Source organism: Urocitellus parryii, chromosome 12 (genome assembly GCF_045843805.1).
Source record: "Urocitellus parryii isolate mUroPar1 chromosome 12, mUroPar1.hap1, whole genome shotgun sequence".
Classification (NCBI taxonomy): domain Eukaryota; kingdom Metazoa; phylum Chordata; class Mammalia; order Rodentia; family Sciuridae; genus Urocitellus; species Urocitellus parryii.
Window position 1 is genome coordinate 56,404,231 of NC_135542.1, and position 27,161 is coordinate 56,431,391.

The window sequence follows — 27,161 nt, forward strand, 5'->3', positions numbered from 1 at the left end:
CATATATTTGTTGATCGACTGTATTTCTTCTTCTATGAAGTGTCTGTTCAGCTCCTTAGCCCATTTATTGATTGGGTTATCAATAAACCTAATTGATCATATTAATAGACTTAAAAACAAGAATCATGATCATCTCAATCGATACAGAAAAACATTTGACAAAATACTGCACACCTTCATGTTCAAAACACTAGAAAAAACAGGGATAGTAGGAACATATCTCAATGTTGTAAAAGCTGTGTTAAACCAACATCATTCTAAATGGAGAAAAATTGAAACCATTTCCTCTAAAAACTGTAGCAAGACAAGGATGTCCACTTCTATTCAATATCATCCTTGAAACTCTAGCCAGAGCAATAAGACAGAAGAAAGAAATTAAAGGGATACATATAGGTGAAGAAGAACTCAAACTATCACTATTTGCTGATGACATGATTCTATATCTAGAAAATAAAAAAAAAATTTCACTAGAAAACATCTAGAACTAATAAATCAACTTAGCAAAGTAGCAGGATATAAAATCAACACCCATAAATCAAACACATTCCTGTACATCAGCTATGAATCCACTGAAAGAGAAATTAGGAGAACTTCCCCATTCACAATAGCATCAAAACATATAAACAAACAAAAACCTGGGAATCAATCTAACAAAAGAAGTGAAAGAATTCTACAATGAAAACTATAGAACACTAAAAAAAGAAATTGAAGAAAACCTTAGAAGATGGAAAGTTCTCCTATGTTCCTGGATAGGCAGAATTAATATTATCAAAATGGCCATACTACCAAAAAGCATTATATAGGTTTAATGCAATTCCTATTAAAATCCTAATGAAATTCTTCGTAGATACAGAACAAAAATCATGAAATTTATTTGGAAAAATAAGAGACTCAGAATAGCCAAAGCAATCCTTAGCAAGAAAAGTAAAGCAGGAGGCATCACAGTACCAGACCTTAAACTATACCATGGAGTAATAAAAATAGCACGGTATTGGCACCAAAATAGACTTGTAGATCAATGGTACAGAATAGAGGACACAGAGACAAACCTACATAAATATGGTTCTCTCATACTACACAAAGGTGCCAAAAACATTCACTAGAGAAAAGAGCCTGTTCAACAAATGGTGCTGGCAAAACTGGAGATCCATATGTAGCAAAATGAAATTAAACCGCTCTCACCCTGCACAAAAATCAACTCAAAGTGGACCAAAGACTTAGACACTAGAACAGAGATTCTGTGCCTAATAGAAGAAAAGGAGGTCTGAATCTTCACCATGTTGGCCTAGGATCTGACTTCCTTTATAAGACCCCTAAAGTGCAAGAAGTAAAATCAAGAATCAATAAATAAGATGGATTCAAATTAAAAAGCTGCTTCTCAGCAAAGGAAACAAAATGTGAGGATAAAGCCTACAGATTGGGAAAATTTTTTACCACATGTACCTCCAAGAAAGCATTAATCTCTAGGATATATAAAGAACTCAAAAAACTTTTATATGTATATTTTATGATTTAATTATTTTATTGTACCCTTTATACTCACTATGAAAGTGGGTATGTATATGTGAGGAGGCATATTTTTTATTATTGATTTTATTTTTTTAACTACACGACAGCAGAATGATTACAATTCTTTTTACAAAAAAATGATGGGTACTCTTCAAAAAAAAAATAATAGAATGTGGATGGAGGTGATGAGTGTCACTTCTGGGTCTTTCTCTTAACATGGAATGTGTGTGCTCACCTGACACTTTGTCCCTTCCCTTTTTCCCTTGGAGATCAGGAGAACTGGGGCTGCTATCTATAGTCAGAGATATTTTGAAGCTGGCAGAGCCTCTTTACCATTTCTGAAGCACTTACTATTGGATTTATAAATAAGAACAAATTCTGTCTTGCTTAGGCTTTTTTTTTTAATGAAAATAATTAGAAATTTTTTACTAATTAAAAAATTAGTAAATTTGTTTGCTTCTATCCTTCATTTGTTTAGTAAGGGATTATTATTATTTTTTTTTTACTAGCGCATTATAGTTGTACATGGTGATGGGATTTGTTGTCACATGTTATGTTTTTGTATTTTTAAATTTCTTTGTTATAGTAACAGCCTGTATCTGAATTAATATTTTCTTATTCCAAAGTTTTGAAAAAAAATGAATAACATTTTATTTACTTTTAAGACTAAAAATAGTATCTTATGGATACTTCACTAAGTTTAGCACACTCTACTCAGGCTGTTGGAAATACAAAAATTGTTTCTTAGGTTTTATATATTTCATAGCTCTGTCCACCGAGGGGGTCTAGAGGTATTTGCATCTCAGTAGCATTAACAAGCATGTCTAGTGTCAGGTCTTGATTTCTAACTATCGTTTCTCATTAATTGGAACCAGAGCTCCATGGATAGTTCTAAAAAACAGAAAAGGGAAGAAGGAAAGCAAACAAGCTTATCCAAAGGTCACAGAAGCTAATCGAAAGGAAACCTAATGGTCAAAGCTAGAACAATTTCAGCAACAAAATAAATAACATAGTATTTGAGTTTAACTTGGGAGTGTAAAATAAATGTTCATGAGTTGATGCTGCTATAAATTGATTGAATAAATGAGGGAGAAGAGGCACGTTTTCCATACAGAAGAATTCCAAGTAATTCATGTCCCCTTTAGGAGGTAGACTATAATACCCTCTCGCCTCCTTGAATGTGAGCTGGCCTCAGTGGCTCACTTCCAAAGTGGAGATTAAGGAAAGGGAAAGGTGTTAATTTTGATGGTAGAGAAAACTGGCACTTGGATCAAGTGAATCAAGGTTTAACATTGCTAGTGATTGAAATCAGGAAGCTGAACAACTTGATCACTTATTGAAGAAAATCTTTTAACCTTTTTTTGGTCAAAATTTTTGCCTTTTTTTTTTTTTTTGGTAGAGGATGCTGGGGATTGAACTTGGGCACACAACCATTGAGCCACATCCTCAGCCCTATTTTGTATTTTATTTAGAGACAGACAGGGTCTCACTGAGTTGTTTAGTGCCTCACTTTTGCTGAGACTGGCTTTGAACGCTTGATCTTCCTGCCTCAGCCTTCAGAATCCATGGGATTACAGGCATGTGCCATCACGCCCAGCTTGCCTGCCTATTGGTGCAAATAGTACTAGAATACATTCAGTTATTAATGAAGTACATATTGACCTAAAAATGATTTGCTTTGTATTCATCTCTTCCATTAACTTTGTCATGTAAAATAACCAGGTCTTCATTCAGTTTTATTTTGCTGTGGTGAATTAAACAAAAAAAGTTTAAAAATAAATATTTTATGTGTTTATAAGTATATATTTTCAGTTTGAAAGCTGCATCAGTATGAATTACGAAGTATATTTTTCATATCAAATAACAAGGATGTGCTTTGAGTGGGGAGCATGGATTTCAAAGGATCGAATCCCCATATACTCGAATTTTGCCCTGTCCTTGGCTGTATTATTTGTGGATCTCCTCAACTTGTCACCTACCTGCTGCATTATCAAGGGAGTAGTATAGCTCTGTAGGATGGAATTAGGGACTCATTATTTCTGCCTCTGCAGGGTGAAACCTCAGAAAAATTGTTTTCACTTCCCTCAATCCATAAATTTTGGAAATTGGCCAAAATGTGACAGGATGAATGAAAAATTTATTTTTCTGTCATTGTTGGACCACTTAGGTCATAATCTTTCTTTTGCCAGTTCCTCTGATTCAGATTTTGATGTGTTTGTTGAAGTTACAACATCCCTGAAGAATAGGGGAAATTATTTAAAATTACACACACATACACACAAAATAATTTTTAAAAAATTCTCTTTTGTGGCCGGGGTTGTGGTAGAGTGCCTGTCTAGCATGCGTGAGGCACTGGGTTTGATCCACAGCACCACATAAAAATAAAACAAAATAAAGACAGTGTGTTCATCTATAACTAAAAAAAAAAAACATAAATAAAAAATAAAAAATAATTCTCCTTTTAAGTTTCTGTGAAAATCTGGTGCTTTCCAACTCTGTGTCACTGATAAAATGATAAACTGTTAAAACTGCGGGAAACAGAAAAGCTAGAAGAGCCCTTAGAGAAAAGATTAATCTTGTCCCGTTCATGTTGAAAAAAAAAAAAATGCAGGTGTAGTGAAATCAGATGACTTGCCCAAATTTTTCTGGCCAGTTAATCACAGTCTGGGGTATAATTTACAGTTATAGGCAATTAGTTACATTGAAGGGTCCAATAGCAGGTCCTAAAACACAGCAAATTTGGAAGGTATTTCTAAGTGAGGTATACTAAACTTACACACCTATTGGTAATTAAATGAAGACTATCAAATCCACAGAGGCCACCTGTGGTTGAGCATGCCTATAATCCCAGCCATTCAGGAGGTGGAGACAGAAGGATGGCCAACTTGAGGCCAGGCTGGCAACTTAGTGAAACACTTTCACAATAAAATGAAAAGGAGTGGAGATGTAGCTCAGCGGTAGAACTTTCCTAGCATGCGTGAGGCCTTGGGTTCAATCCTAAGTATCACATCCTACCCCACTAAAAATCCACAGAGGAAAAAGTTGAGGAGGACCATCTACTGAAAAACACCCATCTCATGAAATTTTTCTAGTCTGGAGTTTTTTAACGTAATCATGTTCAAGGCTATGATTATGTTAGTGATAATGAAGAAAATAGTGATTATGGAAACCCTGTTTATTATACTAGCTATGATTCAGAAGCTTCATGAGTTAAAGTGAAATTTTATATATATATATATAAATACATATAAAATATATAAAATTTTTATATATATAAGTATATATAATATATATGTGTGTTAAAGTGAAATTTTTAATATATATATAAAATTTCACTTTAACACACACACACACACACACATATATATATATATATATATATATATATATATATATAAATTTTTTTTTTTTTTTACCCCCAGTGATTGAACCCAGAGCCTTGTACATGCTAGGCAAATGCTCTACCACTGAGCCATATCTGCAGCCCCTTTTTAAATTTTTTTTTTTTAAAGAGAGAGTGAGAGAGGAGAGAGAGAGAGAGAGAATTTTTAATATTTATTTTTTAGTTCTCGGCAGACACAACATCTTTGTTGGTATGTGGTGCTGAGGATCGAACCCGGGCCGTACGCACGCCAGGCGAGCGCGCTACCGCTTGAGCCACATCCCCAGTTCCCCCTTTTTAAATTTTGAGACGGGGTCTAGCTAAATTGCCCAGGCTAACTTGATCTTGTGATTCTCCTGCCTCAGAGTTTCAAGTAGGTGGGATTTTAGGTACATGATACCATGCCTGGCAAAATTATATTCTTCAGTAATCATTTATAATCTTTTTCTCCTCCCCTGGTGGAGTATAAGATAGTTTGTTAACATTCAGCTTTCCCTTTCTCATCTGAACCATCTGTATGATCAACATTTTCTTTATCATAGAATCACATTTTTTCTTCTTTCTTTTACTATGGTGAAAATGGTATATTATAAATGCAATCTAAACGTGAAGCAAATTAATTGAAACCACATCAATTCAAAAAATACCATCTTATTTACATCTAAACCAAAAAAATTGTGCAAACCAAATTTGTCATTGTCATTGCTTTAACCTAGTGTTAGGTAAAAACACAGTTCACTGTTTGAGGGTTAATGTTATAATTATTTTATGTTCGTTATTAAAATAATCTGACTAGCTGAGAGGAGTGGCATATGCTTGTAATCACAGTGACTCAGGAGGCTGAGGCAGGAGGATTGCATGTTTGAGGTCAGCTTGGGCAACTTGGCGAGACCTTTGTCAATATCAAAATAAAAAAGACTGGAATGTAGATCAGTGGTAAAGCACCCTGGGTTTAATCACCAGTACCACACACATACACGCACAAAATAACGTGACTAATGATCTTTAATTAGCAAGTGCTGTCTTTAACCTGCTAATTTAAATGGTGAAGGTCTGCTTCTGCCCAAATAATCATGCCTCTGAAGATGATTGTCCAGCAGGAATGTTTTTCTTTCCTGATTGAATTTCTGGAAGGTTGTTGCATTGAATTGGGAATTTGAGATTATAGCAGTTTTCTGTCACTAGAAACTGTTCATGGTGCAATTTAACTGTCTTGAATGTTTTTTTTTTCTTTCTTTTTATGCACATGTGTTCTTGATACTGTAGTGCATGCATTCATGGAGGAATAGGGGTTTTTACCATGGTTGATTGTGAAGGGAGGACCTGGAGCATCATAATTGTGATATTCTCCATAGTAATGTTTTGGAGATTATTGCTGCTGTGTGGGCCAAAATGTTTCTCTTAAAAGTTGGTAGTCCTTTTTTGGCTTGGCTGTTTAATTTCTAGTAATGATTAAGGACACATCATTACAGAGTCCTTAATTGGGAGAAAATTGGTTACAGTGATAGACTGTTGGGATTTGTGCACTGACCCTTGGACTTATGTTTGAATAATTTGAGAAAGAGGTTCTTGAAGGTTTTTTTAAAAAAGCATGGATGGAATTACCACACTCTGCAGGCATTACTTGAAACACCTGGACCAAAGCCCATGCATAGTGGAGGCAAAATGTGCTTTGTTTTTTTTAAATCACGTCACCATTCTTAATTATTTTCAATTATAGAACTAGTGCTTGTTCATTATTAAAAAAAATTAAAAACTGAAGTATTTTTCCTTGCTTACCTTCCAGTCTTAACAATTTGTTATCTTTTAGACCTCTTTCTATGCATAACAAACATAAATATACTTTAACCTAAATGGGGTCATATAATCTATATTGCTTTATATCTTTTTTCCTCAAGGTAACAGCTTGGTCAACTCTGCATGCTAATACCTGTGGACATAGCTCATTCCTTCCAATAGCTGTATGTCCTCTGTTAAATAGAGGTGCTATAATTCATTTAACCAATCCCCTATTTTTGAAGGTGCCCTTTATTAATATATTTTGATTTTCAAGCTGCATATTAATACTTTTAGTACTGCACATAATAAAAAGATTTACTTCACTCAGAAAGATTTTATGAAAGATATAAATTCTTTTCTAATTTCTAGTTCATTTTTAGCAGTTTCTCTCTTTTTGTTATTACCCTAGTGGTTTCCATTGTAACTTTAAATGTTTATACTTCCCATTGGATGTCTTTAGATATTTTTTCCATTTCTTGATTTATCAACTTCAGATAGAATCTGCTGCCCCCCACTGAGAATGATGAAGCCATCAGTGCACCTCTCAACCTCTCTTCCATCTTCATTTATTTTTTCAAGTGTCAGGGATTACTACTGTTCTTTTTGTTGTGTAATTTTTGTCATCTGTGTTTGGTCTATATGTTGACTTTTAAAACTTTAACCCTCCTTAGCTGTATTATGACTGAATTACAGAACTGAATGATGTGATTGGACCCACAGAAAAGGAAATGTAACAAGTGCTTTGTCTCTGTTTTAGCTTTTTTTTTTTTTTTTTTTTGTGCCAGGGATTGAACCCAGGGGCACTCGATCACTGAGCCACATCCCCAGCCCTATTTTGTATTTTATTTAGAGACAGGGTCTTACTGAGTTGCTTAGCGCCTCGCCATTGCTGAGGCTGGCTTTGAACTCATGATTCTCCTGCCTCAACCTTCTGAGCCTCTGGGATTTCAAGTGTGCCCCTGTACCCTGCTCAACCTCAATCAAGTTCCTGGGGATTTTTTATGCAGTAAAATTTGAGTCTCTGCAATAAGTATTTTTCTACCATAATTTAATAGATTGGGCAGGGAATTCTTTTTTTTTAATTTTTATTTTCTTTATTTATTGTTGGTCGTTCCAAACATTACATAGTTCTTGATATATCATATTTCACAGTTTGAATCAAGTGGGTTAAGAACTCCCATTTTTACCCCGTATACAGATTGCTGTATCACATCAGTTACACTTCCATTGATTTACATATTGCCATTCTAGTGTCTGATGTATTCTGCTGTCTGTCCTATTCTCTACTATCCCCCCTCCCCTCCCCTCCCCTCCCCTCTTCTCTCTCTACCCCCTCTACTATAAATCATTTCTTCCACTTGTATTATTCTTCCCTTACCCCTCACTTCCTCTTGTATGTAATTTTGTATAACCCTGAGAATCACCTTCCATTTCCATGCAATTTCCCTTCTCACTCCCTTTCCCTCCCACCTCTCATCCCTATTTAATGTAAATCTTCTTCTCAAGCTCTTCGTCCCTACCCTGTCCTTGTTTACTCCCCCTTATATCAAAGGAGTCATTTGGCATTTGTTTTTTAAGGATTGGCTAGCTTCACTTAGCATAATCTGCTCTAATGCCATCCATTTCCCTCCAAATTCTATGATTTTGTCATTTTTTAATGCAGAGTAATACTCCATAGTATATAAATGCCACATTTTTTTTATCCATTCATCTATTGAAGGGCATCTAGGCTGGTTCCACAGTCTTGCTATTGTGAATTGAGCTGCTATGAACATCGATGTAGCAGTGTCCCTGTAGCATGCTCTTGTTAGGGCTTTAGGGAATAGACCGAGAAGGGGAATAGCTGGGTCAAATGGTGGTTCCATTCCCAGCTTTCCAAGAAATCTCCATACTGCTTTCCAAAATGGCTGCACCAATTTGCAGTCCCACCAACAATGAACAAGTGTACCCTTTTCCCCACATCCTCGCCAGCACTTGTTGTTGTTTGACTTCATAATGGCTGCCAGTCTTACTGGAGTGAGATGGTATCTTAGGGTGGTTTTGATTTGCATTTCTCTGACTGCTAGCGATGGTGAGCATTTTTTCATGTACTTATTGATTGATTGTATGTCCTCCTCTGAGAAGTGTCTGTTCAGGTCCTTGGCCCATTTGTTGATTGGGTTATTTGTTATCTTATTGTCTAATTTTTTGAGTTCTTTGTATACTCTGGATATTAGGGCTCTATCTGAAGTGTGAGGAGTAAAGATTTGTTCCCAGGATGTAGGCTCCCTGTTTACCTCTCTTATTGTTTCTTTTGCTGAGAAAAAACTTTTTAGTTTGAGTAAGTCCCATTTGTTGATTCTAGTTGTTAACTCTTGCGCTATGCGTGTCCTATTGAGGAATTTGGAGCCCGACCCCACAGTGTGTAGATCATAGCCAACTTTTTCTTCTATCAGACGCCGTGTCTCTGATTTGATATCAAGCTCCTTGATCCATTTTTAGTTAACTTTTGTGCGTGGCGAGAGAAAGGGATTCAGTTTCATTTTGGTGCAAATGGATTTCCAGTTTTCCCAGCACCATTTGTTGAAGATGCTATCCTTCCTCCATTGCATGCTTTTAGCCCCTTTATCAAATATAAGATAGTTGTAGTTTTGTGGATTGGTTACTGTGTCCTCTATTCTGTACCATTGGTCCACCCACCTGTTTTGGTACCAGTACCATGCTGTTTTTGTTACTATTGCTCTGTAGTATAGTTTGAAGTCTGGTATCGCTATACTGCCTGATTCACACTTCCTGCTTAGCATTGTTTTTGCTATTCTGGGTCTTTTATTTTTCCATATGAATTTCATGATTGTTTTATCTATTTCTACTAGAAATGCCTTTGGGATTTTGATTGGCATTGCATTGAACTTATAGAGAACTTTTGGTAATATCGCCATTTTGATGATGTTAGTTATCCATGAACAGGGTATATTTTTCCATCTTCTAAGATCTTCTTCTATATCTCTCTTTAGGGTTCTGTGGTTTTCATTGTATAAGTCTTTCACCTCTTTTGTTAGGTTGCTTCCCAAGTATTTTATATTTTTTGAGGATATTGTGAATGGATTAGTTGTCCTCATTTCCATTTCAGAGGATTTGTCGCTGATAATACAGGAATGCCTTTGATTTATGCGTGTTGATTTTATATCCTGCCACTTTGCTGAATTCATTTATTAGCTCTAATAGTTTCTTTGTAGACCCTTTTGGGTCTGCTAGGTATAGAATCATGTCATCTGCAAATAGTGATAATTTAAGTTCTTCTTTTCCTATTTTTATGCCTTTAATTTCTTTCGTCTGTCTAATTGCTCTGGCCAGTGTTTCGAGGACTATGTTGAACAGAAGTGGTGAGAGAGGGCATCCCTGTCTTGTTCCAGATTTTAGAGGGAATGCCTTCAATTTTTCTCCATTCAGAATGATGCTGGCCTGTGGCTTATCATAGATTGCTTTTACAATGTTGAGGTATGATCCTGTTATCTCTAATTTTTCTAGAGTTTTGAACATAAAGGGATGCTATACTTCTTGTCGAATCCTTTTTCTGCATCTATTGAGATGATCATATGGTTCTTATTTTTAAGTTTATTGATGTGGTGAATAACATTTATTGATTTCCGTATATTGAACCAGCCTTGCATCCCAGGGATGAATCCTACTTGATCATGGTGTACAATTTTTTTGATATGTTTTTGAATCCGATTCGCCAGAATTTTATTGAGGATTTTTGCATCTAGGTTCATTAGAGATATTGGTCTGTAGTTTTCTTTCTTTGAAGTGTCTTTGTCTGGTTTAGGCATCAGGGTGATGTTGGCCTCATAGAATGTATTTGGAAGTTCTCCCTCTTTTTCTATTTCCTGAAATAGCTTGAAAAGTATTGGTGTTAGTTCCTCTTTAAAGGTTTTGAAAAACTCTGCTGTATACCCATCCGGTCCTGGGCTTTTCTTAGTTGGTAGTCTTTTGATGGTTTCTTCTATTTCCTCAATTGTTATTGGTCTGTTTAGGTTGTCTATATCCTCCTGATTCAATCTGGGCAGAACATATGACTTAAGAAATTTATCTATGCCTTCACTATCTTCTATTTTATTGGAGTATAAGGATTCAAAATACTTTCTGATTATCTTCTGTATTTCTGAAGTGTCTGTTGTGATATTGCCTTTTTCATCCCGTATGCTAGTAATTTGAGTTCTCTGTCTTCTTCTCTTCGTTAGCATGGCTAAGGATCTGTCGATTTTATTTATTTTTTCAAAGAACCAACTTTTGGTTTTGTCAATTTTTTCAATTGTTTCTTTTGTTTCAATTTCATTAATTTCAGCTCTGATTTTAATTATTTCTTGCCTTCTACTTGTTTTGCTGTTGTTTTGCTCTTCTTTTTCTAGGATTTTGAGATGAAGTAAGTATAAGATCATTTATTTGTTGGTTTTTTCTTTTTTTAAGGAATGAACTCCAAGCAATGAATATTCCTCTTAGAATTGCTTTCAATGTGTCCCATAGATTCCGATATGTTGTGTCTGTGTTTTCATTTAACTCTAAGAAGTTTTTAATTTCCTCCTTGATGTCTTCTAAAACCCATTGATCATTCAGCAACGTATTGTTCATTCTCCAAATGATGCATGATTTTTCCTTCCTTCTTTTATCGTTGATTTTCAGTTTCATTCCATTATGATCAGATAAGATGCATGGTATTATCTCTACTCCTTTATATTGTCTAAGAGTTGCCCTGTGACATAATATATGATCTATTTTTGAGAAGGATCCATGTGCTGCTGAGAAAAAAGTGTAACTGCTTGATGTTGGGTGGTATATTCTATATATGTCAATTAAGTCTAGGTTATTAATTGTGTTATTGAGTTCTATAGTTTCCTTATTTAACTTTTGTTTGGAAGATCTGTCCAGTGGTGAGAGAGGTGTGTTGAAGACTCCCATGATTATTGTATGGTGGTCTATTAGACTCTTGAACTTGAGAAGAGTTTGCTTGATGAACATAGCTGCACCATTTTTTTGGGCATATATATTTATGATTGTTATGTCTTGTTGGTGTATGGTTCCCTTGAGCAGTATGTAGTGTCCCTCTTTATCCCTTTTGATTAACTTTGGCTTGAAATCTATTTTATTTGATATGAGTATGGACACTCCTGTTTGTTTCCGCAGTCCATATGAGTGATATGATTTTTCCCAACCTTTCACCTTCAGTCTATGTATATCTTTTCCTATCAAATGCGTCTCCTGTAGACAGCATATTGTTGGGTCTTGTTTTTTGATCCATTCTACTAGCCTGTGTCTCTTAATTGGTGAGTTTAAGCCATTAACATTTAGGGTTATTATTGAGATATGGTTTGTTCTTCCAGTCATATTTGTTTATTAATGTTACTAAACCTGATTTGTTATCCTCTTTGATTACTTTACCCCCTTTACTGTCGTACCTCCCACTGTTGGTTTTCATTGTTATTTTCCATTTCCTCTTCCTGTAATGTTTTGCCAAGGATTTTTTGAAGAGATGGTTTTCTAGCTGCACATTCTTTTAACTTTTGCTTATCGTGGAAGGTTTTAATTTCATCTTCCATCCTGAAGCTTAATTTCGCCGGATACACGATTCTTGGTTGGAACCCATTTTCTTTCAGTGTTTGAAATATGTTATTCCAGGATCTTCTAGCTTTCAGAATCTGTGTTGAGAGATCAGCTGTTATCCTGATTGGGTTACCCCTAAATGTAATCTGCTTCCTTTCTCTTGTAGCTTTTAAAATTCTCTCCTTATTCTGTATGTTGGGCATCTTCATTATAATGTGTCTAGGTGTGGATCTCTTATGATTTTGCACATTCGGCGTCCTGTAGGCTTCTAGGATTTGGGATTCTGTCTCATTCTTCAAGTCTGGGAAGTTTTCTCATATTATTTCATTGAATAGATTGTTTATTCCTTTGGTTTGGATGGGCAGGGAATTGTAATTTCAGAATCTTCTTTCTTCAGGATTTTAAATGAGGTCAATACTTAAATATCTTCCAGCATCCCAGTTTGCTGATAAGTATGACAGTCTGATTCTTGTTCCATTTTAGATTGTTCTTTTTTTCTCATCTTGAGAATTTTTAGAACTCTCTCTCTTTTTGGAATTCTGGATATGTCTAAATTTGAGTGTGAGCTCTGGAGTCATACTGCCTGAATTCAGATCCCCAGCCCTGCCGTGTCGCACCTGCCTGTTCTTTGGACAGGCTACTTAACTTGTGCTCAGTTTCCTCTTGTATATAATGGGATAAACAGAATTTTCACGAGGATTAATGAGTTAATATTTAGAGCAGTGTCTCTCAGATTGCCAGTGCTTAATAAATGGTAGTTTTCCTATTTATTGTTTTTACTTGTTGGAGTACATATTGGGTTCTTTCAGTGTGAGCAATTATATCTCAAGTTCAGAGGTGTTTTCTCCTGTTATTTCTTTAATTATGATTCTGCCTTTGTTTTCTTAAAAACTACTTCTCCAGTTTAATTATGCAGTTGGAATTATAGTAGACCTATGTGAAACCTCCTGGTCTACCTGTCTTCTTTGACTCTTCTTTTTCCCAACTTTGTATCCCTTTGTCTTCTTGCTTGATGTTATAGGAGATTTCTTTCATTTTTCTTTTCTATCACTAGTTTTGACCATTAGCCCAATTCCCCAATATTTAGCCCATCCATGTAATTTTTTATTTTGACTTTTTTTTAGAGGATAGGGTGGAGTGTGGGTACTGGGAATTGAACCCAGTGATACTTTACCACTGAGCCACATCCCCAGCCCTTTTTATTTTGAGACAGGGTCTCATTAAGTTGCTTAGGGTCCTCATTAGTTTCTGAGGTTGGTCTTGAGCTTGCTATCTTCCTGCCTCAGCCTTCTGAGTCACTGGGATTGTAGGCATGTGCCCCCACGCCCAGTCAATTATTATTATAATACATTTTTTTTGAAGAGGGACTTCCTGTGTTGCCCAGGCTAGCATTGAACTTATGATCTTCCTGTCTCAACCTCCCAGCTTCACCTGGGAATACAGGCATGTGCCACTGTACCTGGCTTTTTGACAGTTATTTTTAATTTCCAGAAAGTTTATATTTTTCTGATTTTTTCATAATAGTTTTCTTTTATATTATAAATGCAATATCTTATGTAATTTCTCTGCATATTATTTATTAGAATTTAAAACATTTTTCTTTCTATAAATTCTTTCTTCGCAGGGGTGAATTGTTTTGTATGTTCATCTTGGCCCCTCCTTTTCATGGATATTACTTTTCATAAATGCCTAATGGTCACCAAGTAGATTGTATCGACAGCTAATATGAGTTCCTTCTGAAGTAAGAGAGTCTTATCATCTGAGAAGTTTTTCCTTTGAATGGGAGAACTGAGTGCAGCCTCTGCACCCCTCTCCAGGTGTGTCTTAACTAGTAGGCCTCTTTAGGGTAGGCAGGGATTTTTTTCCCTAAGTCTTCCCCTCAGGCTCTGAACTGGGAAAATAACTGAGCCATTGCCTGTAATACCAGAGATGCTTTTCTTTTTAAATAAACCCCATATCTCCTGATGCTTCATTCCTTTCTTTCTTTCCTTCTGAGATGTGAGGTGTGAATGTCTCCTAGTGGTGCAAGCAGGCGGTGTGTGAGCCTAGGAAGCAGAGTAGGGTCCAGAGTTGCTGATAGCAGGACCTAGATAAAGTGCAAGGAATAAGGGATAGAGACCCTGGTGAGGAGGACCTCCTCTCAGGGCCAGTGAGACTGAGTTAAAGAAGTCTTAGTCTGGAATACTGGGTCATCCTCACCAGAGTGACAGCCTAACAGACAAGCTGTTCTTAGAGCAGTGAACTAAATACATATGACATATCCTTTGATCATTAAATTCAGATTGTGAAAGATATAACAGGTGTACCGTGGTTAGGAGAGGTACTTATTCATCAAGAAAAAGTTTAAAGTGTTTAAAGAATAGGATAAATTGTGTCAGAGAAAATCCTGCATGCAGCCCAGGTAATAGGTAATGAGGTTGATTACATGGAAAGTTACATTAGCATTATTACATCAAATGTATTAGCATGGGATCTTCTTTTATGCCCCTAGAGCAGAGCCAGACCTCAGGTCAAAGCAGCCCATCAGAACTGCCTCTCTTCATGGAGTCATAAAGAGGAACACTTAAAGTTGGGTGTGGTGGCACATGCCTATAATCCCAGCCACTCGGTAGGCTAAGGCAGGAGGATCTCAAGTTCAAGGGTAGCTGTAGCAATTTATAAGACCCTCAGTGTTTTACTTGGCTTTTTTTGTTGCTGTGACTAAAGACCTAACAAGAACAATTTAGAGGAGAAAATATTTGTTTTGGCTCATGGTTTTAGAGATGCAGCCCATGTTTTGCCTATTCCATGGCTGTGGGTCTGAGGTGAGGCAGAACATCACTGCTGAAGGATGTGAAGGAGGAAAGCAGCTCAGGACATGGCAACAGGAAGCAGAGAGTGAGCTCTGCTCACCAGGGACAAAATATGAACTCAAAAGTAACACTGCCAGTGGCCTTCTTCTTCTAGCCATACCCTACCTGCCTACAGTTATCACCCAGTTAATCCATATCGGTGGATTAATTCACTTAGATTACACATCTCATAATTTAATCATTTTACCCCTGAAAATTCTAGCATTGTCTCACACATGAACTTTTGGGGGACACCTCATATCTAAACCATAATACTTGGCAACTTAGCAAGAGTCTATCTCAACAAGACCCAATTTCCAGAAAGAGTCTTCCCCATACAGACAGGTGTGGAATGCTATACGGAGAAACGGAACCCATAAACCTTGCTGGGTTTCCCTGCTCATTCCTCTTGTATTAGATCAAACCCTTTTACATGCAATCACATTTTGACCTGGTTGTCCATAGTAGTTACAGAAATTCCAAAGGACATGGTTCCAAGTGCTTTTGGACTTATGAACATCTAGAGGCTAGCCAGAAGGCAATTGAGAGCTGACCTTCTTGCAGGGAGCGTGGTGCCCCAAGGCCGAAAGCTCCTGTCCTTGGGATCCTTATGGACCTGGTCCTGTGTATCTTTGCATGGCTGCTTATTTGTATCCTTTAAAATTCCCTTTATAATAAACTGGTAAATGTTAAAAAAAAAGTCTGTCTCAAAATTAAAAAAATAAAAAGAATGAGGATATACCTCAGTATATATCCTGGGTTCAATCCCCAGTACCAAAAGAAGAAACATTGGTAGGAGCACAGTAGTTGGGGGCAGAGGCTCGCTTATGAGAATCATTTCAACTTGAGAATAATTCTGTAACCGTGGTTCTCTCAAAAGGAGCAGATAAGACTGTAAGAAAGAAGCTAGTAGATATAACTCCAAGTTGTAATATTTAGTTATACTAAGCTGGAGACAACACAGCATTCTCTCAGGTGCAGGTCTGGGCACCCCAGTTCCCCAGAATTTACCAGGAAGATGTCCAGCTATGGAGGATTCCTTTCCATGGATCAATAGTGTCAGAGAGTTCCCTTGGCATTCTCACAGGGTCAAAGAATACTTTATGCCCTCCTGCTATCTCCTGTCCCACAGCCAGATTCTGATCCTGAGGGTAAATTTCCCATTAGCCCACCCATGTTCCTTACCTGTTTTGCTTCATGAAGTTCCGTTTTCTGTTAGCCAGTGTGTGAATTATGTTGCTTTAGGTTTGTCATCATTTCTCAGGTAGAGACTATTGTAATTCTGCTTACCATCTTGTACTCACTGGTCTCCTTCCATTCAGGTTGGCACCTTCCTTGAAAAATCCGCTGACACCATATAAGTGTAGTTTATTTCTGGACTCTCTTGTTTTCATAGTTGTATTTCAGCCTTTAATAATTATGTTACATTTTATTTTGGAACCTTTCCTTCTTAGATCCTAGAAAATGAATTTCTTGAAGCATCAGGTTTTATATTTTACGTATTTAGTATTCTCAGAGTAGATATACATTGGATATTTACTAAATGTTGGATTTGAAAAAAATGAATATTGAATTTTTTGCTTTTTGATAGGATTAATTAAGAGGTAACTAAATTAAGGATTGTTTTTATTTGGCACTTCAGTAATCTGAGAGCTTTAAGTACCAGCCTTTCTGAGATTATTACAAGTCTAAATTTTCAGGACTTGTAACGGGTCCCAGTACCAAGCTAATGGGAACTACATAGTCACTGAGCTCACACTGAGGTTGTTGGAGTTCATTTCAGTTGGAGATACACACACACACACACACACACACACACACACACACAAATAAATAAATAAATAAATAATGTATTTTATATATATATATATATATATATATATATATATATGTTTTCAAGTGAAAGAAAAGGAGGTAAAGGCATGTCCATTTTTTCTGAGTTCATTTTTAAAAAATGTCGAACTAATGTTTAAACACGACCCTGTAAACTCCAGAAATGAATTAATAAGAGACTGCAGTTCATAGATTAACTCTTTAATTAACTGAATTTATGTTCACTCTGTATTTCTCAATGTACCTGATAACAAAGGTTTCCCTCTATATTTCAAAATGATCATTAGTTCTGCCTTCAAGACTAACTCTTTCTAACTTTTCTGACTTGGTAATGACCTTGATATGTAACTCTTTTTGGGTAGAGAAGGTACTATTGCCAAGGAGCCACTGAAGGAGGACAGGGAGGCAGAGCAGAACACATGTTTTAGTAGTAATTCAAGTTGGCTTTAGTAATTTAGTAATTTCAGTTCAGTAATTTAGTAATTCAAAAGGCTTGCTTAATGAGTGGGTGGCTTCAAAATTTAAGAAATTTAATTTGATTATCATATCATACCTATTTTAAATATCCTTCTCTTAAATATATAAGGTGCTTGTGATGGGCAGATTAAAATTTAAAGCTTTTCAAGCCCGTTGGTATTTGTGCATTAGTAAAAGGAAGAAGAATCTCAATAGTCGTAAAGGAGAGAAACCCAATAAAAAGTGGCTGTAAGGAAGGAAATGGATTAAGCATTATAATTGCAAGGCCTAGGGTATTCCAGTCTCCAAGATAGCTGGATTTAGGGGCTCAAACAAATTAGATCTTTCCCAGTCTGTTTTTCTTTACCTTCATTCTATCTGTTTTTCTCTGACTGCTTCAGTATCAGAAAGATTGTTGTCAGAATAGCACTAGAGTTTGTTATCCATAGACTTCATGCTCCAAAAGAGAGAGAGCATGTACCCCCTGTGGCCGAGGTGAAGCTCTCTAACTTCCAGTGCTTTGCTTATCTGTAGAGTGGGGATAGCAGTCGTGTTAACAAACCTATGCTGAGGGATTAAGTGTGTTAATACTTGTGAAATTCTTGGAATAATACCAGGTGCATAGTAAATCCTTAGTAAATGTTGACTGCTATTATCCTTACTTCACTGGAGGGGAAGTTGAGGTGCAAGAAAAGTAAAACTGACCAACCCCTTGTAAGTGGTTAAAAGTAATGATTATAACTGGAAAAGCTGAAGAATAGTGAGATAATTACAGTGCTTCATGTATAGTATGTATTTCTCCTGCATTAATAACCTTGTGCTTGTGCATTTGAAAGTAAGATTCATTTATGTGATTGTAGCTGAGCTTTCATTTGTTGGAATATAGTCACCATTGTTTGTGCTGAGCTGGCTATAGTTACTCCTATTTAATGAACTACATATCATTAATTTTATTTACTGAACAATCATATGCCGTGCTAAATAATCTTACTAAATAGGCATTATCTATGTTTGTAAAAGCATGGAAAATTTAAGTGACTTAACTAAGGTTTTATAGCTAAACTAGAATTCAGAGCAGGTCTACCTAATTTTTAAGTACTGGGATTTGATTTTTCTAATGAGATTAATGGTGACGTCACTGCATGTACCTTTTTAATATTACATGAAATGTGGTTTGGAGATTTACCTCATCTTCCAAATGACCAGTGCATCATGTTACAAAATCAAGCATGGGTAAAAAGATCCATTCGAAGTACAAGATAGAGCAGTGAGTGCTTTTGTTTCAGTTTTTGACTGATGGATTTTAATATAGCAGATTGTTTACTATAATGGAGAAAAGTTCATTGATAGGATTTCAGATTCCAAATTGTGAGTAACCTTTAAGAAACCACCACAGAGGCTGGGGTTGTGGTTCAGTGGTAGAGCACTTGCCTGGCACATGCGAGGCACTGGGTTCGATCCTCAGCACCACATAAAAATAAATAAAAAAAGGTATTGTGTCCAACTATAACTAAAAAATATTAAAAAAAGAGACCACTACTTATTGAATTTTGTGGTAGTATTGAAAGAATGTCCACAATTAACCATAAAACCTAGTAATATATTCCTCTGTTTTCCAACTTTATATCTGGGCAAAGCCAGATTTTCTTTGTAAACTTCAACCAAAATATATGCAAGAGCTTGGCTACAGAAACAGGTCTGACACTGCAGCTGTCATCTATTAAAGGCAGCAGTAAAGTGATTTTCAAAATTTTAAGTGTCACTCTTTGTTCAAGACTTTTTTATTTGTTTTGGGAAATATCATTTAAAAATGTTTATGTTGGGGCTGGGGATGTGGCTCAAGCGGTAGCTCGCTCGCCTGGCATGCGTCTGGCCCGGGTTCGATCCTCAGCACCACATACCAACAAAGATGTTGTGTCCGCCAACTAAAAAATAAATATTAAAAATTCTCTCTCTCTCCCCTCTCTCACTCTCTCTTTAAAAAAAATGTTTATGTTAATGTAACTGAATTATTATTTGGTATTAAGATAAATATTTTTGTTTTAATTTTTTTATATGATAAATAATGATAGGTTATAATACAGAGAAACAAAATTTCTTTTGAGTCTCTCAGTAATTTTTAAGAATTTAAACAGTCCTGAAATTAAAAAAATGTTTAAGAACTGCTGACCCCAGATGTGCCTGAGGGAAGGGGACAGAGGCTCTGTGAGACCGTCTGAGCTTCCTTGAGTGCTGCCTCTTTGTTCCACTTTTGTTCTGGAATCTTGAAGAAAGCTGATTTGGTTCTCCCAGCTGCCAGTAGCACACCCAGTTCCTACTAGGACAGAAACAATAACCGAGCATGTTCTTGACAGGACACATCCTGATTCCAGTATTGTGGGGATTTAGGTGGAGAAAAGATGGTCAAATAGAGTTCTCAATATTTTTCTAACATGAAGCTGTTTTTTTGTTTTCACAGATCTAATCATTGTCTATGTAATTACAAGGTTTTAACAAGAAACTGCTGAATCTTGTCTTTAGCATCAACCAAGCTCACCTGTTCTATCACTTTATGGCTTTGAATAAGTCCTCTTTTATATCTCAGTGCTGCCATTTCCTTCTTGTGATGTACAAGTGGATTAATGATAGATTTAATCATGTTGTTGATATTAGGAATGTCAGTTGATTTCTTCTTCTTTTCTTTTTATTTCAAGTTCAGGACTTGCTGAGTTACCCAGGCTGGCCTTCACCTTGCTGTCCTTCTGCTTCAGCCTTCTCAGTTGTGGCATTACAGGCCTGTGCCACTGTGCCTGATGGATTTTAACTCTGATTCTCTTTGTTCCCATTGGAAATTTTCTGAGGCTTTGGAGTTTGAGGTGGCAGTTAACTTCAGTGCACTATTTATAAATCAAAGCTGAATGATTGCAGGTTCGGTCAAAGAAAACTGTTGAGCCCAACTGTTAGATATATTTGATTAGGTACATATTTTTATAATAAATCCCATTCTCCTACACTCACATATGTGTACAAAGATTGGACAACAAAGCAAGGATAAGGTGATGTAGTATATGATCAGTCATACCTTTTAGATCATCAGCCAGTTTCTACTTGGTGCTTCAGAAGGCCGATAGAACACTTTGAAACCACATGTGAGAATGAATGGCTCTCAGTGAAAGGGCCCAGCTCTACTCTTTTTGAAGATACATGTGCCATGCTTTTAGATATGAGAACATAAGTAAAGTCTAAATCATACTAGACTTTGTTGAGAATTGTCCTTGTGTAGTAAATCATTCTCCATGTGCTAGTATTACAATGTAGTCTTTACCTTTAGTATTTCTGGGACATTCTTTCTGTACTGAAACAGCATAAAAAATAAGGTATGTATTATTATTTTCCCGGTTTTATTTTATCATTCATGCCATAGAAATACTCCCTGACCTGTAATACTGTGGCTTCTGAGGATTTGGGAGTTGATTTTGCGTGGGACTAGAAGCTCCATCTATATAAATGTTTACTCAGAGTACACTCAAAGTATAAATGCTTTTAGGTGGAGTTTGTGAGAAACACATTAAAAGAAAGTCTTGCTGGGCACAGTGGCACATGCTTATAATCTCGTAGACTCAGGAGGATCCCAAGTTTGAGGGCAACTCAGCAATTTAGGGAGGCCCTGAGCAACTTAGTAAGAGCCTGTCTCAAAATAAAAAATAAAAGGTGGTAGAAATGTAGATCAGTGATAAAGTGTCCATGTGTTCAATCTCCTATGCCCCTCCCACAAAAATAAAAAAGGAATCCTTAAAACTTCAAAACAATCTTATGTCACAGTAGTCCTTGCACCATGAAGTCTCTGATGTATCCAATAGCCGTGGCAGACTTTTCTGTGATTGGCTCCCCCATACCTCTGGTCTGTGTCCCAGAGTGCTCCTTGCTCTCTCTTTCTTATTTTTCTCCCCAGCCCTTTTTTGTATTTTACCTAGAGACAGGGTCTCACCGAATTGCTTAGGGCCTCGCTGTTGCTGAGGCTGGCTTTGAACTCGCAATTCTCCTGCCTCAGCCTCCTGAGCTTCTGGAATTATAGGCGTGTGCCACCACACCTGGCTTTCAAACCATTCTTAATGATTGGTTTAAGCATATCCTATGTCTGGATATGCTTGCGTGTGTATGTGCTCTCCCTCTCTGTCTGCAGTTTTTACATTACCATCTTTTATTAAAAACTACATCTTCATATCTATTTTTATTTATAACCAAGTGCCCATGACTTTCAGATGTGAAATTCCTGAAGTTTAGAAACTGGAAAGAAAAAAAAGTGGATTGGTGAAAGGACACAGTGCTTTAGAGACTGTTTACCAAAATTTCTGAGCATATGTGAAAGTTTGTAATATGTTACTTTCTCAGCAAGCACATTGTATATGTTCTTGTTAATAAAACAATATATACAATAGTAACTGAGCTCACTTTCGTTCAAGCCCATTTTTCGTATCATTTACCTTCTACCATCACCTTCCAGGTTATTTGAGCACTTGGTTTGCCCCTAACATAAGTGCATGATCCTTCTGTTCAACTAATGGGGCTGACAGTTAACCAAAAATCTCCTCAAATGCTTGAAATAAAACAGAACAAAACAAAACACTGTTTTGATAAAGTCATACTCAGATTGTTGACAGTGCAAGGATCATTTGCAAAATCATTTCAGAGGTGTGTGCCATTGTGATTAAATGGCTCACTTGTTGGGAATAGACCTAGAACAGAATCTAGGAACTTCACTACCAGCACTGCTTTTCCTATTTATCACTTCTGTAAAGGAATATAATGGAATTGTTTTAGAATAAGTTGCTTAAATATAATGGAATTGTTTTAGAATAAGTTGCTTAAAGTTATCCTGATCTGAAAAACCTGAAGATGTAGTAATGCCCTTGTATTTTTAGTAAATTAGCAAGTGAAAAAGAATACTTTTGAGTCCAGTGGAAGATATAGGAGTACATTATTGCCCTGGGTAGGAGAATCTATGGGTAGGAGAATCTTATTTAGGTGGTAGGCATGCTTATGGTAGAAAGAAGTACATTCTATAGAAGAGTGAAATAGGTTTAGAATTCTCTTTTTTTTTTAATTCATCTTTTAAAATAAAAAAAATTGTAGGGAAAAAAAATCCCTGCCAACCCTAAAGAGGCCAACTAGTTAAGACACACCCTGGAGAGGGGTGCAGAGAAGGTATAAGTATAGTACAACTGTCTTTGTATCATAATGTATAGAAAAGTAAGTTGCCACATGGTGCTTTATCATTTTCAAATACAGCATGGACATTCTCCTACTGTAATCCAATCTGCGTATTAAAATCAGAAAGTTAACATTAACATGTTACTATCATATAATCTTCAGAGATAAGCCTGTGAAACTGGTAGGAAAAGATAATTTGAGTAATTCATTATGGAAAAAGTGTCATTATAATTCAGAGTTGAGAGAAGGCCCAAATATAACATCAGATAATTTTGTATACTCAATACAAATGGAATAACTAATGAAGATGGAGAGGAAGATGGTCAGTAATGAAACTGCTGCCTACATGTTTGTCTAGGAACTCCATGGTGTCTGTATCCACTTAGATATTGAGTCTGGAGCTCTTTTGATGACAGATCACTTGACCACCGCATAGTGCCAGTTTCTGACTTTTCAGTTGGCTCTGGTTCCTTTTGTGAGTCAGCCACCTTAGTCTTCTTGGTCTGCTTCTTGCTATAGCCTCCAGGAGTTTAGTTATTTAGTACCAGGGTAGGAATTTCAGTACAGTGCAGGATTTCTTCAATGTGTATAGTTTGCAGCTGCTTGCTGCCCCATGTATATGATCTTGCAAGAATGAATGTTCAACCTGATAGCCGCTGCTGAGGAGTGAGAGAACTCACTCTTTAGGATCAAACAGACATACTTTCTCCTTTCACTTCATTCCTGAGAAAATAATTTTAAATGCAGTTCTTTATATAAAGTCTCCCTGATTGATATCAGAGAGTCATATTGTCAAATATCACTTTGTCGTCATGTTGTGAAACAGGTATGCTAAAGAACAGTTTTTCTTTAAAAAAAAAAAGTAAAGGACTGAACAATAATAGATTGTACTTATTATCTGTGTTCTTTAGGCTCTTGCAGACCAATTTGAAGATAAAGCTACATCTGTATTGGAACGATTGAAGGTTTTCTATTGCTGTCAAGTACCACCGTACTGGGCCATTCAGGTACTTTTATTTGTCCTTGGAAATGGAAAATTCTTTGTATTAGAAAAGGATAATTTCAACTTATGTTCGAATATTCAAACATTTGAGTGAAAATAATAAAAGTAGCTGGGGATTGCTAACTACTTCAAGTTGTTTTGATTAAAGTGATATTAGACTTTTAAAATTTTTTTTTTATTGGTTGTTCAAAACATTACAAAGATCATGATATATTATCTTTCATACATTTGACTCAATTGGGTTATGAACTCCCATTTTTACCCCAAATACAAATTGCAGAATCACATTGGTTACACACTCATGTTTTTACATAATGGCTATTAGTGACTGTTGTATTCTGCTACCTTTCCTATCCCCTACTATTAAAATATTTTTAAAATAATTTAAAACTGTATTAGTAGATGCTAGAAGTTAAATATAGAAGAACCATGAATGTTTTCATTTTCAAAGTAACTTTTTGTATTTAAAAACTCCTTTAAGCTGTGCACAGTAGTAATCCCAGCGACTTTGGATGCTGAGGCAGGAGGATCACAAGTTCAAGGCCAGCCTCAGCAGTTTAGCAAGACCTTGTCTTAAAAAAAAAAGGGTAAAGGGCTAAGGCTATAGCTCAGTTGTATAGCACTTTGGGTTCAGTCTCTGGTACCAAATAAATACATACATACATAAAAACTCCTGATGAATAAACCTTAAACAAATGTGAAAATCAAAACGAAAGCATTTATATTTGGTACTTTATTTATTCATTTATTTATTTGGTACCAGGGATTGAACTCAGGGGTATTCAGTCACTGAGCCACATCCCCAATCCATTTTTTATTTTACTATTTTTTTTTTGAGACAGGATCTTGCTAAGTTGCTTAGGGCCTCACTGAGTTGCTGAGGCTGGCTTTGAACTTGTGATCTTTCTACCTCAGGCTCCCAAGCCACTGGAATTACAGGCATGTGCCACTGTATCCTGAGAGAGATGTCTAGCTGTTCTCTCTCTCTCTTTTTTGCAGGGGAGGGGTACCGGGAATTTAACTCAGGGCCACTCCGCCACTGAGCCACATCCCTAGCCCTATTTTGTGTTTTAATTAGAGACAGGGTTTCACTGAGTTTCTTCCTTTCTCAGCCTCCCGAGCCACTGGGATTACAGGCATGTGCCACTGCACCTGGCTAGCTGCTCTCTTTCTAAGAGTATATGATTATCTTATGTGGCTTTCAGAAGCCCATGTTGAGGTGGAGATTCTGGGCCCCTATACTGTGGTCTTCTTATACTATAGATGCGTCTCCCCTATTTTGTAAACTTTTATCACTGAAGATTTGTAAAATTTTATCACCGAAGGTTTATAAAATTTTATCACTCAAGATTATGTACCTAATTCAGTTTCTTAATTTATGGAGAATATTGAGGCCTGGTGCAATTAACTTTCCAGCATTGATCAATATATGATCTTGATCCCTGGTGTCCTGATGTTGAGTCTCATTTGCCTCCTTTTTATATCTCGTCCTTGGATTGTGCTTGCTAATAACAGCCAACTTTTGCTGCACACTTCGTGTGGTGTATGCATTTTTTTTTGCAGTTTTTATGTGTTATCTTATTTTATTACAATGATTTTATAAAAATATCCCTATTTTACAGATGGGGAAGCTATAGCACAAAGAGGTTAAATAGAGTCAAATGATGCCAGTCAGAGGCTTCTAGATGATTTGGCAACTATTGGCATTTTAATCAGTGTCCTGTACTCTCTCTTGTGCATTATGTACATAAGTAGTATTTAGAATTGTAAATGCCACCTACTGTTCAATGATTCAGAATCCCCATTGTAAGATTTCTTAGAGTAGGTTATAGTCTTAAAGTAGATGTGTTTCACACTTTGGAATTCACTTTATGTAATGAAGGAATATCAGTAAAATACAGGTCAATAAAAAGTTTTCCATATTTTTCAAAGGCAGTACCTTCTTCAAGAAGGTGTTAACAGCTAGAATTTTTTGGAATGTTTTTGACTCTGATCTGGGAAATTTGTAAACGCTCTGTGCTATGTTGTCATGGGAGATACTTCCAACCTTGCGTTAGTATGACTAAATATGTCTGTTGAGGGTATAGCCTTTGTATCTGTTTCTGAACAGAAGCATTAGGAAACTTAAATACTGTTCTAGTAGATTGAATGCATGTAGATTTTAGAAGCTGTTGATTTTAGAATCCTTAGGCAGGTAGATAAAGATTTTTTTCATTAAGAAGTTAAATCACTTTTTTTCTTACATGAAGGGAATAATCATATCTTTATGTATTATTTTAGAGATTATTAGATAATAGCACAATTATTATAAAAAGAGTATTAGACTTTCTTCTGCCACTAATTAGCCGTATTATCTTGGATGTCACTAACTTCCTTCATTTATTAAATAAAAAAATTGATGTACTTACTGTATGAACACCAAGATTTATTCTAGCTCTCATATGTTATGTACAGTTTTTGAAAAGATTTCATGAAATGCTCCCAAATAGCCAAACTCTCCTATATTTCATGGAATAAAAAAACATGGGACCACACCCTTATTTATTTTGAGAATATATTAGCTTATAGTTCTCTCATGTATTTCATTTTGCTTTTTCATTTTTTTTATTCTAGATCTTCCATATCCATTAGCTTCTTGACTCTTTAAAAAAAATTTTGTTTTGAGTTGTAAATGGACATAATACCTTTATTTATTTTATTTATTTAGTTTTGTGTGGTGCTGAGGATTGAACCCAGTGCCTCACATGTGCTAGGCAAGCATTCTACCACTGCGCTACAACCCCAGCCCCAGCTTCTTGACTCTTAAATGTGTGTCCAATTTCTTTTATACCCCTTTTTACATTAAAAAATTGTTTTTTGTAATTGTAGAAGGACAGAATGCCTTTATTTTAATTGTTATTTTTATATGGTGCTGAGGGATCGAACCCAGTGCCTCACGCGTGCTAGGCAAGCGCTCTGCCAATGAGCTACAGTCCCATCCCCTTTACATTTTTTTTTAATAGTTTGATACAGGGTTTTGCACAAAAGCAGTCATGACTCCATCAACTTTTCGTCTCGGACTTATGATTCTCCTGCCTCAGCCTCCCTAGTGGCTGGGATTACAGGTGTGCACCACAGTGCCAACTCCAATTTTCAGTATAAAAAAGGTGTATTTAAAAGAGAAAACAATATAGCTCTCACTAGTGTGCAAGTGTACCTTTTCTCCTTTTTTTTCTTCCACTTTTCTAAATTTTTTTCCATTTCCATAGGATGGACCATTTATAAACCATAATACTTTTACTGTTGAACACTTGTCACCTTTTTTGAGCCTATCACAATTTGCTCCTTTTTATATACCAGGCACTAGGAAATTAGGTACTAAGATGGTTAGAATTTGCTTAAAATAAATCTAAGAAAACCTAAGTGAGAAAGAGCTGGAGATGCCTTCATATAGAAAGTTTATGTGGACTGATGCATATGGATTTCAGAGTTTAAAAAAAAAGATTTTTTTTTTTTTACCAGATTTTACCGTCACAAATCAGGGATTGTCATATATAGAATCTTTAGGTAAGAAGGAAATATTAATTTTCTTTGAAGTTCTTTTAAAAGCTTGTAATAAAAT

General features: G+C 36.1%; 1 protein-coding gene across 4 annotated transcripts in view; it reads left to right on the forward strand.

Annotated features, from left to right (window-relative positions):
- Ttc27 (tetratricopeptide repeat domain 27) overlaps positions 1–27,161 on the forward strand; it is a 158,583-nt gene that overhangs the window by 58,609 nt on the left and 72,813 nt on the right. For all 4 annotated transcript variants that reach the window (XM_026386889.2, XM_026386815.2, XM_026386977.2 and 1 more), the window contains one exon: positions 23,469–23,564. In XM_026386889.2, the coding sequence (XP_026242674.1) occupies positions 23,469–23,564 (96 nt within the window). The remainder of the gene's footprint in view (positions 1–23,468; positions 23,565–27,161) is intronic.